Source organism: Microcaecilia unicolor, chromosome 6 (genome assembly GCF_901765095.1).
Source record: "Microcaecilia unicolor chromosome 6, aMicUni1.1, whole genome shotgun sequence".
In the NCBI taxonomy this organism is placed as follows: Eukaryota; Metazoa; Chordata; class Amphibia; order Gymnophiona; family Siphonopidae; genus Microcaecilia; species Microcaecilia unicolor.
This window is the reverse complement of record NC_044036.1, coordinates 93,384,165-93,396,359: the sequence shown is the minus strand read 5'-3', so window position 1 is coordinate 93,396,359 and position 12,195 is coordinate 93,384,165. Positions and strand designations below refer to the sequence as shown.

At 43.5% G+C, this 12,195-nt stretch overlaps 1 protein-coding gene across 5 annotated transcripts in view; it reads left to right on the top strand.

Annotated features, from left to right (window-relative positions):
* NPL (N-acetylneuraminate pyruvate lyase) overlaps positions 1-12,195 on the top strand; it is a 79,327-nt gene that overhangs the window by 54,468 nt on the left and 12,664 nt on the right. For all 5 annotated transcript variants that reach the window (XM_030205917.1, XM_030205916.1, XM_030205915.1 and 2 more), the window contains exons 8-10: positions 162-313; positions 3,897-3,943; positions 11,756-11,840. In XM_030205917.1, the coding sequence (XP_030061777.1) occupies positions 162-313; positions 3,897-3,943; positions 11,756-11,840 (284 nt within the window). The remainder of the gene's footprint in view (positions 1-161; positions 314-3,896; positions 3,944-11,755; positions 11,841-12,195) is intronic.

Here is a 12,195-nt window from a genome sequence, read left to right as displayed (position 1 = left end):
CAGTAGGTTGAGTGCTTAGGCACAAACTGACTAAATTGTGAGCTGAGTTCTAGGTCACAGATGTGGTCAGATAGTGGACTGAGAACTGGCAAGATGAGGGAGTTTTTGAATATTGATTCTTCAGGTGGGAAGATTTGAATATGATCTCTTGCTTTTTTTAGCAATTCGCATCGAGGACCTGTTGGTTGGGATCAAGAGCAAGATTCCAACATTTCAGGGTGTGAAGTTCAGTGACACTGACCTTTTGGACTTTGGACAATGTGTGCACAAATATGAGAGCGAGCAGTTTACTTTTCTGTATGGGGTGGATGAGGTAAGATGGTTGTTCTTCACTTTTCACTTCCAAATCTAGTCCCCATGTCTCAACAGATTGTGTTTCCAACAACTTCATAACCTTTTTATTATCTCTTTTCCTTGCTCCTTGCCCTATTTTTATTCTTTCCCACCTCAACAACAACAAAGCTTGCAATTTTTCCATGACTTGAAGAGAAATATGAAAGAGAGACCACCTTGGAAACTGAACTTCAGTCCTTTTATGACAGTGTGGAATGTTGAAATATGTACAGGAACCTTCCCTTGAAATCTCTAACTTGCCCAGGTGCCTCACTGAATAGGAAAAATAGGTTGAAAATTGCATGCTCTAAGCATCTTATAAAGCTATATTTTGCTGTTGAGGTGTGTTTCTGAGCAGGTTGTTAAGAGGATTACTACTGGCAGTGGGTGTGTGTTTGAATTTAATTACTCACCTTTTCCAAATCCAAGCTCAAGGCAGGTTAAACATAAGCTGTTCCTCCACTGCACTTGACCGAGTAGATGAGAGAGTTGAGTAATAGTGGTGGCTGAGTGCATAGATGATGAGGCTTATGCAGTGGTGTGCTGGTAAATTTTTAACAACAGGCTCTCTCCTCGGCCCCCCCACCCACCTCTGCACCCCCCCCCCCCCCCCCCCCCCCGCCAAAAAAATTGCAGAGCTGGCTATACCCGGGGGGGGGGGGGGGCAGCAGCCAACACATTATTCTCTCCAGGAAAAAAAAATTAAATGATCCCAGGTTCCAATCTAATTCATGTTTAATATGGGATAAAATGCCATAAATAAGTAAATAAACATAAACTTTTAACGTTCAACACCTGATTCTCAAAGTGGACATATTCCAAACACTATAATGAAAATAAAATTATTTTTTTTCTACCTTTGTTGTCTGGTGACTTTGTTTCTCTGATCATGCTGGTCCAGTATCTGATTCTGCTGCTCTCTATCTGTTCCCTTGACTCCGTTTCCAGGGCTTCCTTTCCATTTATTTCTTTTCTTTTCTCCTTTCTTCATTTCTGGTCCTCCGCATACTTGACTGTACAGTGGATCCAGCTTCTGCCTATTTTCTCCATCCATGTGCAGTTTCTCTCCTCACTTCCTTTTCCCTCATCTAATCTCCTTCCTCTATCTTCCCTCCATGTCCAGCATTTCTTCTCTCTCCCTTCCCTCCCCTCCATCCATGTCCAGAATTTCTCTTGCTCTTCCCGCCATCCATGTCCTGAAACTCTCCTCTCTCCCCTGCCCCTCTCTATCCATCCATACCCAGCAATTCTCTTCTCCCCCCTGCCCCCTCTGCCCAGCAATTCTCTCCTCTGCCCATCCATGCCCAGCAATTCTCTCCCCTGCTTCCCTCTGCCCATCCATGCCCAGCAAATCTCTCCCCTGCCCCCCTCTGCCCATCCATGCCCAGCAATTCTCTCCCCTGCCCATCCGTGCCAGCAGTTCTCTCCCCTGCCCCCCTCTGCCCATCCATGCCCAGCAATTCTCTCCCCTGCCTCCCTCTGCCCATCCATGCCCAGCAGTTTTCTCCCCTGCCCCCCTCTGCCCATCCATGCCCAGCAATTCTCTCCCCTGCCTCCCTCTGCCCACCCATGCCCAGCAGTTCTCTTCCCTGTCCCCCTCTACCCATCCAGCGATTCTCCTCCCTCCCCTGCCGCTCTGAAGCATGTCCAAAGATGTCCTTCGCTCCCACCCTCCCCTCTCGCTCCCCTCCGTCTTTTTTTTAATTACCTCCGTCGAAGCGCCGCCATTTAAAGCCCTGCTGCTGGCCGTCTCCAGGCTTCCCCTGCTTGATTCGGATGATGTTCGTGCCTTAGTCCCGCCTTCGCGAAAAAAGGAAATGACGTCAGAATGAAGGCGGGACTAAGGCACGAACATCATCCGAATCAAGCAGGGGAAGCCTGGAGACGGCCAGCAGCAGGGCTTTAAATGGCGGCACTTCGACGGAGGTAATTAAAAAAAAGACGGAGGGGAGCGAGAGGGGAGGGTGGGGGCGAAGGACATGGTTGTACATGCTTCGGAGCGGCAGGGGAAGTAAGCATGGCCTGTGATGGCGCCCTCCTGCCATGCTTACCTCCCGCAATGGAGCCAGCTCGCCCCCAACAACAACCGGCTCGCAAGAGCTGTCAAAATTTAACAAGCGGCTCTTGCGAGCCAGTGTGAGCCGGCTCCAGCACACCACTGGGCTTATGGGTGATTTGTGTGTGTGTGTGGGGGGGGGGGAGGTAAGTGAGTACAGGGGGAAACTGAGTGAGTGCGGCAGAGAAATGTCTGAATGTAGGGATAAGGGGATGTGACTTGAGACGACTGGAGGGAGGGTTTGAGTGCTTTGGGGGAATTTTCGAACACTGTCTTTTCTCCACCCCTTCACTCTTCCTCTGTCTGTACCTTCTCCATTGTTCCAGCAAGTGGGGCTGGATTCCTCACCTACCGCACCACTCAGATCTCTCACTCCCTCTTGTTCAGCAGGTGGGGCTAAAGTTTCCTTGCTGCAGCCGTTGAGGATGAGTTTATACAAAGCACCCCAGATTAATAGGGTAGAACGGTGCTTTATTTGCAGCCTGTTTTGTAAAGACACACAGCTGTCTGTGTCTTATACTAGAGAGCTGACATTCAGACCTGTTCAGGAGCAGGCCTAAATGTTAGCATGTGTTTTATAAATACATTTGTAAATCATGACTGCCCATGCTCTACCAAACCTTTCCTCCCTTGAACATGTCCACTCAACAAATACAAGCATGACCTCATTTTTATAAGAGGCCTTGTGCATGTGTAAAATAGCATTTGTGCATGTGTAAAATAGCATTTTAGGTGTGAAAAAGATTTATAAACTGATGTGTGGTGGAGCCTGGCCCCTCTGCCACCCTGCTGCTGGCACTACTGAATCCTATTCTTAGCCTGTGTCCATATGCATAGGCTAGTTTGTGCATATGCAAATAAACCTCAGAATATGTATGGACAGATGAACCTTGAACAGAATGTGATATTGTCTGATGTGAAACACTTTATACCCTATACTGCCCACAAACCATTGTCGTGCCCCTGAATCTCAAAGCAGGATTTTTGGGCACCACTGCTTGGTCGCCTATACACATTGGTGCCAGACTTTTGGGCACCCAAATAGGAGCACCTAAGTCATCTCTTCCCCCGCATTGATCGGGATCTGAGCCAACAAAGGCTTGGTGCTGCAATTGGGGCGGTCCTTGGAGCCTAAGGGAGAGAGGCAGTGGCACTGCCTGGGGCAGCTATGATCTCCATTAAGCTCTGAGGACCGCCCCACTCGCAGCACTGTGCCTTTATCAACCCAGACAGCCCCAGCTCAGATCCCAGTCCAGTGCACGGGAATGGGGGCGAGAGAAAGGACTTTTTAATGCTGCCTGTCTGGATGCTCAAACGTCTGGCACCAATACTGCAGTGCCCAAACAGCAACGCCCAAAAGTCACATTTCCCCCTGGATCTTGTAGTTTTAATTAGATTACCTGGTAAAATCTGAAGTCTGAGATTGTGAATTCAAAAAAATACACAAAGAACTTGTTCATCACATTGTGTGGTAAATCATGCTAACTTTCTCTGTACTCTTGAATAGCAACTGCTGGGTGCTCTGGCTATGGGTTCACATGGAGCCATTGGCAGGTGAGATTTGTATTTCTGTATAGAAACTTCAGAGAAACATTTTGCATTCACTTTCTTTGTTTTTGTGTTTGTGAAGAAGATTCACCTACTGTGCTGAACATTGTTCTTCCCATATACCCCTTACAAACAGATGATCAAAACCCCGCACTGTTCCAAACAGTGCTCCAAAAATATCGCTGAACAGCGCGGGGCGTTATTAGACCTGTGATCAGAGATAATTGCATACATAGTTTATTGCAGTGGAGTACTATGGAGATGGTGTCCTTTACATAATGTGTGAATTGCAGGGGGGGGGGGGATTAAAATCAGTAATGACAAGTTGGAATACATGGGGTGGGGGGGAACACATGTCTTCCAGGTCTCCTAGTGAATTTTCTTGGCTTGTCATTTTTTTGGCCTTATGTTATTTTAAGGGATGCACCCAGTACCAATATGGAAAAAAAAAATTGTTCAAGCTATTTTACCGTAGTGATGTTTTAAAAGTAACATGTAAATGACGTTGCAGGTCCTTCTGCTTGCTGACATCCCACAATGCATATTCCCATTCTTCCATAGACCACACTGTGTCCTTGATGCACACCTTCCCTTCCCTTCTCATTCCCTCTTCTGTTCATGATAATTTTTTTTTCTGTAACACCAGTCCCTTAGCCAGAAATTATTGTAGAAAATCTGCATTGCCACCATGGATGACAGCTCTCATCTCAAATCGGAGAGGGCGAAGAGACTTGGATCATTTGAGCAACCATTTTCTGTAGCACCAAGCTGATAACATTTTTAGTGCTAAGTGGTCAAAATTACTATTTTTCCACATGGACAGTTTTATTTAATAGTCATTTTACTGTAGTTTAGTGATTAGTATGCCACATATAGAGCTTACAGGTTCTTCAATGCCTCATATATGTAGAGTTTGGCCAAAGTGAAGCCTTTTTACCACCACTTCAAAGCCTACTTTCCATTTCATCCTACCATACCAGCCCAGAACTGATGGGTTCTGTCAGCCAGCAGATGGAGACAGATTAAAGGACTCCAAGTTCTGCACCATATAAGGCACTGCACATGCATAGCTCACCCTTATTCTCTATCTCCAGCAGATGGTGGCAGACACTTCATGCAGTTCTGTACTGCTGGTTTAGCTCCTGGATTTGAGGGTCTATTTTATATTTTTCAGGTTTTCAGTAGAGAAGAAAATTGATTCAGGAGAGCCGCAGTGGCAGTTTGGGGATACCTGGAAGAGTCCAGGTCTCTCTCCCTTTCCTCTAAGCTTCAATTTGTATGAAAGTGTCGGGGTTCACTTGTATCTCCACACTGTTTAAAAACAGAATGGGTCAAGGAAGATTTGTCTCCAGCTACAGTGGGTAAATGCTTGGAAGGAGCTGCTTTTTGCGTTCTCTTTTTCTGTGCCAACCTCTTCCCTCTTCCTTTAGCACTGGGAGTGGTGCTTATAGAGTAGCCAGTGCCTTGTCAACTGTTGCTGTCTGAGACTGCTTCTGAAGTGAGGGAGGTGAAATGTCTTTTGTAGTGCATTTTCCTACGTTCATTTTGAGGAGCCTTTCTAGACAGCATGGCTGTTCTCTTATTTCCCACCTAGCAGTGTTATCACGTAGGTCCCACTGCTTCTTTCAGCATGTGCATCCAGGTTGAGAGTCTTGTTTGTGTGTGGGGGTTTTGTTTTAAATCAAAAAAAAAGTTTTTCTATCAGTGGTTGTATCTGTGTAGTTTTGAAAACATTTGTACATCCTTTTTGTGCCGTATGTGTTCAAGGAAGCCCTGGCTCATGCCACCAAGCACTTGCTGTAGTAACTCTGAAAATTGACATTTGCCACAGGGAACATTCTGTTCTTAAGTTTCTGGCACTTCTAAGAAATTGTTAAGAACAGAATCAGATATGAAAAAGGCTTCTTTCAATTAAGAAATCAACTTGAAAAAGAGACGACTGAGGGGGGAATATGATTAAGATCTATAAAATCCTGAGTGATGTAGAACAGTGTAAAGCCCCTCCTCTTGCCTCTAAAGAAGAGCTAAACAACTTCAGAAGAGGCTGAAAGCCCTTCTGGCAAAGGAAATACACTCCAGAGTTTAGTTTTTCTCTTTTATAATAATGCTAAAATTTATTACAGTAAATAAATGATTACAAAAAAATTATTTTATCCCAGTATTACAGAAAATTGAATTCTTATTTATATTAGTCTAAATTTCAGTATAAGAAAAATAAAATCTCTTTCTGGTCTTTCTGTATATTTCCCTGGAAGCTTAGCAAATCTGACTGCCACAAGATGTGCTTGTCAGATTACTGAAGCTTAATTTTGTCCAATCATTTAATGCCTTATATTTTCTCTCTTACTTATCTGGTATTCACCTCCACATAATTCTGCATCTTTGGTATTTTTCCCAATTTTCCATCATTTACCCTTTGCAACCTCAAATCTCTCTGAAAATCACTCATATTTGTCCTTCACTGAAAGAGTGTCTCTGTATTCATTTTGTTTTGGTTTGTGATAGCTGTGAGGAGTGGTGCTCGGCAGGCTTTGGAAAAAGGTGGGTTCGGTAGGAGGGTGGGCAGTACAGGAACTGTCTTTGCAATAGTTCAGTTGTCCGCTTGTGAGGAGTGGGGGCTTGCACTGACGTATTGTTGGGTTGGGTTCCAGCTTTCACTCCCTGGGGGTGAAGTGGACAGTCCTGAACACTACAAAAGGTCAGTATGAGCACCCAAAGGATTAGTTTCCCTTAAAAGATAGTGCTTTCTCAGCAGTGCTCCACAGGAGCTCACTGCCTGATACCCAGGCTGGACCCCGAAGCGGTAAGAGAGCCTGGCATGCAGCTTTTCTTCAGGATATCTATACGGTCTGTAGACTGTGTACGAGGATCCATTTCATGCATGCCTGTTTGCTGCTCAGAAAGGAGTCCCGGCTGGAAAGGGAACAGTAATTCCACGGCCATGGGCATGACTGTTGATAGATCAGTGAGATGTGCTCCGGTGGAATGCTGGGATTTCTCGGAGACTGATAGAGTAAGGATTTGTAAGAACAAGAGAATGGGAAATGCTTACTGTCCAGCCGCTGCTTCTGCTGCACAGGCTGCAGCGGGATTTTGTTTGTCATGTTGGGGCTTCGGCCCATCAGCCTTCACTGCCTCCCCACTGCCTGTCACTATGGCTACTCCAGACCTCTGGTAAAATTTCTCCCAGTAAAGGTAGGCAGGACTTTCTATGAATCACTGGTAAATAACTGTACATCCCTCTGAATACACATTTAAATACTAATCGGCTCTTTTAAATACATTAGCTGCCCCACACGGTAAAAAGCCCGCAGAGCCCCTTTGTGTGTCTCCAGCTGAATATCGTGCTTGCTAAACTGACTAGAACTGGCCAAAACACGTTGCTGGCCCAGTAGGTTTTGTTCATTGGGCCCCAAGTGAATCTCTAGAGGATTCTGATTCTCCTGTTTTATTTGAGGGCTTCCATTCTGACATGTAGTATAGTTAGTGTGATTCCAAGGACCTTCCTTCCTGAACTGTTGGAAGAAAGTGAGATTCCAGTAGCTGAAGGAGATGATCTTCAGTTATATGTCCCTTTAGTAAGGAGAAGTTATCAAAAATGATTTCCCAAGCACTAGAAGCTAAGTATTTCAGAACTCACTTCTTAAAGCCCTGCAGAACTTCATGATACCCTATTCTTAAGAGAGTCCACCAAAACCTTTCCAGTTCATCAGGCTGTTCAGGTCATTATTTCTGAAGAATGGGATATTTCAGAGTTGGGCCATGGATCAGCTGAAACAGAGAGAGAAGTTTAAGCTGCCTGAAGTAGATGCTTTGGTTATTGCAGTTACTAAGTATATAGCAATTCCAGAGGAAGACGGGACAGCACTAAAAGACTTGCAAGATCGCAGTCTGGAAGTGTTGTTTAAATAAGCTTTTGAAGTGGCAGCTTTAGGTCTGCAGTGCCAAATGTGTTTAAGGCCTGCTTGAAATGGGTTTAGCAGGCTGAAGTTTATGAAGCTGATGAATGTGAAGATGCAGCGCATTTTGAGTTGGGTATGGCATATGTAGCTGATGCATTGTATGATCTAATTAATCACAGCCAAATCATAGCATTTTCTGTCACCAGTAGAAGATTTTCTGACTCAGAAATTGGTCAGCAGATGCTGCCTCTGAGTAAACTTCCTTTATGAAGGAAGTTATTTGAAGAAGATTGTTAAAGATCTCGGAGACACAATACTGCAAAAACTTCCAGAAGTTAGACCATGATCTTCAAGGGTCTCAAGGATCAGCCAAATATAGGGATATGAGAAAATAAGGGCTTGGAAGAGTAAATACATGCCAGAAGTCACATTTTCCACAACAAGTCGCCTTAAGAAGGTTTCCTAAAGTCAGAAATCTCCAGGAGCTTTCAGAGGTTCCCAATGAAGCATTTGGAGTCTGCTCCTCAATTCGGCAGATAGGTTGGCTCTCCATCTTTCTGGAGGAATGGACCCAAATTAAAAATGACCAATAAGTTTTGGATGTGATTTGCAGAGGATACAATTTGGAGTTTTCTCATCGCCTCACAGACCCTTTTATGAAATCTCATTGTGTCCTGCAGAAAAGGAGAGCAATCAGATCTACTTTGATTAAGCTTATAAATCCTGGGGGCTGTAGTACCAGCTCCTGAAACATTGAGAACAAAGGAAAGATATTTCATTTACTTTGTAGTACCAAAGAAAGAAGGCTTTCCTTCCAATTCTGGATTTCAAAAGGGTGACTAGAGCTCTCAAGGTATCATTTCCACATGGAAATGCTGCACGTGGTTATTTTCAGTCATTTCATGGCACTAAATCTGTGGTATATCTGCACATTCCTATCTGAGAACCACATCAGCAGTGTCCTCAAATTTGCGGTTCTAGGACATTTCCAGTTTTGAGCACTTCCTTTTGGCTTACGTATAACTCCGTGTACCTTTTCCAAGGTGGTGATTATTGTTATAGTGGCTCAGAGAAACTAGGAAATTTTGATCCATCAGAGCACCAGGTGACATCCCAAGTCATACAATTTCTCCAATCCTTAGGATGGATTATCAGTTTCAAGAAAAGCAAGCTGCAGCCATCCCAGTGCTTAGAATATTTAGGAGCATGTTTTGCCACTTGCTTGGGGACAGCTTTTGCCAACAATTAACAAAAGGTACCTTGAGCTTGGGATATGCAAGTTTTGGAATCCATGGTGGCAACTCTAGATCTAGTTCTTGTGCCCAGGTTTATATACGGCCTCTTTGGTTCTCTCGGGCATATTTGTCCCTTCAACATCATTCATACAATGTGCATCTCCCTTGGCAGAAGGACACCAAACTGTCTATACTGATGGAAGAAAACTTAGTTGTAAGAACTTTTGAGGACTCCGGATTGGATGTCTCACAAGAGACACACCAGTCTACTTGGACAGGGAGCCCATTATTTGGGCTGGGTAGCATAAGAACATTGGATGTCGATTGAAGCTCGATGATCCATCAGTCTCCTGGATACTTGGGCAGTGACTATGGCATAGCTGTGTCTTACATCAATTGACAGGGAGGAATGACGAGTTCACTGCTAACGAAAGAATTCACAATGCTGTTTTTGTGGGCAGAGGCCCTCCATTATCAGCTGCTCACATAGCTGAGACCCAAAATGTTCAAGCAGATTTTCTCAGCTGGACTACTCTGAATCCAGGAACATGGGAGTTGTTCAAAACCTTTTTGATGGTAAAGTAGTGATGGGGAATTCCCGCAATGGATTTGATGGCATGGAAACTGCAGTGTCAAAGTTCCTACTTCAGTCACAGGAAGGATCTGAAAGCAGCGAGGCTAGATGTTTTGACTAAGCCCCTGGTCTTCAGGTCTCCTCCACACATTTTCCCCGTTACCTCTATTTAGGAGTATTGAAGAGGGTAGCGTCTTATCCAGAGTTAATGTTGATAGCTCTGGATTGGCCAAGATATCCATGATGTGCGTACTTGATTTGTCTTTAGTCAGGGGAGGCGCTAGTCTTCCTTTGGTCCCCAAAGATGATACTCTTTGGTCTGATCATGAACAACCTGTCCTCTTCTGTCTTACAGCCTGGCCATTGAGTGATCATGTTTAAGATGCAGAGGTATGCATATTCAATGATTAATTTACTACCTTGTTGCAGGCCAGGAAACACTCTACTTTGGCCTATGCTAGAATTTGGAGAATCTGAGTCTTGGTGTTCTGATAGGGCTATTTAACCATTTAAGATCTCTATAGCTCAGATTTTCCTTTTTTACAGGATAAATTCTAAAAAAAGACTTAGCATTGTCTTCCTGTAAGGTTCAAGTAGCAGCTCTCATGTTATGCTTGTTGGCAGGGAATTTCCATGGCTTCTCACCGAGATTCAGGCATTTTTTCCTTAAAGGAGTAACTCGTGTCATCCGTATGCCATGTAGTTCCTCAGGGTTTATCTGGCCCTCCTTTTGAACCATTGAAGAAAATCATTCTTGAACGATCTGTCTTTGAAAATGGCTTTCCTGGTGGATGTTTCTTCAGCTAGAAGAATTTCAGACTTGCAATTCCTTTCATATCAGTATCCTTTCTTACGCTTTGCAGAGGCAAGAGTTTGTCAGAACAGTTCCCTCTCTTATCCTGAAAGTAGTTTCATTTCATATAAATCAGTCAGTAGACCTACCCTCCATCAGGTGGAAAAACTAGGGAGAACATTTTAAACTTTCAAGGCTCCTGAATGTTCAAAGTTTTGTTTTACCTGTGGGTTAATAATGATATCTGTAGATCTTAACAGGCTGTTTGGTTTGTGGGTGGTTTTGGAGGGCTAAGGAAAGGGGATGCTGCTTCAAATGCAGCTATTGCATATTTGGTTAAAGGAAGCTTTGATTCAGCTTTTTAAAAGGTTGAGAGGTTCCTTTTGGATTCAGAGCTCATTTGACCAAAAGTATGGCAACCTTGAGGGCTGAGGCCCAGTATATTTCTGTGGTAGATATTTGTAAAGCTCAGGCTAGAGAACATGCTGCCTTTGCAGCAGTTTTTTCAGCAGAGGACTTCATCCCACCTGATGTGAAGATTGCTTTGATTGCTGCACTTTGCTTTGCTGCGTCCCATCAATTCTCGATTGGTCTGGTAGTCAGAAAGGAAAGAAAATTTTGTTCTTATCTGCTAATTTTCTTTCTTCGAGTCCAACCAGACCAGTCAAGTACCCACCCTGTAACCTGGATTGAGTTTTTCTTCCTCTAAGATGAATTATTTTCTTCCCATTCTGAAAGGTTCATAAAGTAGCAAATTTTTAATGGGAAATTTTTTTTTTTTTTGGGGGGGGGGGGGTTATGTTGTCTCCTAGGATATTTTTGACCAAAGTTATTATTACAGTGCTTTAGCAGAATTATTGATGAGCTGTGCATGTGCAGCACCTTATATGGTACAGAACTTGCAGCTCTTCAGTCTCGTGTCGCCATCTGCTGGCAGATGGATATAACCTGTCAGTTTTGGACTGATCTGTTTGGACTCTGAGAAAATTTTGGCAGGTAAGAAAGAAATTATTTTTTCTTTGTTCCCCTGTAGAGACAAAGGACCTTGTTTACTAAGCCACGCTGTTGGCGCACACACTTTTTAATGATAGACACACCCATTATATTCCTATGGGTGTCTCTACTAGCACATACTAATTTTTAATGCGCACTAAAACGTGTGCGTGCCTACAGCGCAGCTTAGTAAACAGGGCCCCAAGTGAAACCAATTTACAATGTTCATCTTCAACCAGGGGTACCATACTAGTAAGTCCTAAAACTGGATCTATTCAAAGATCCTTCATAGTCCTTTTATTTTTTTTTTCTGGTCTAAAGCACGTACAACTATATTGGCAAAACAACCAAGGAGATGCTAGCTGCATTTGAGTGTAAAGACCTTGAGAAAGCACGGAAGATCCAGGTAAAATTGAATTATGCCATCTTTGCATCCCATTTTTGCTTTTAAACTGCTCAGTGAGTAGGATTGCATGGCCAAGCTCTGTACAGAGCATTTAAGCAGTAGCTAACCTTTGCGAATTAATAACAACTTTGAAGAATATAACAGCTTGACAACAGGTAGCACTAGCATGTATCATTGTATGATTTTTTTTTATTATTATTTTAGTATTTGTTAAAGCTTTTGTACCATCCCAGTGGCCAAAGTCAGTCAAAGCAGTTTATAAAGTTCTTAAAATCTATTTATTAAAATATACAATCAAATTTCCTAACACTAAAAGGAGCCCACACACTTTTGTACATTATTGCACAACTTCAGG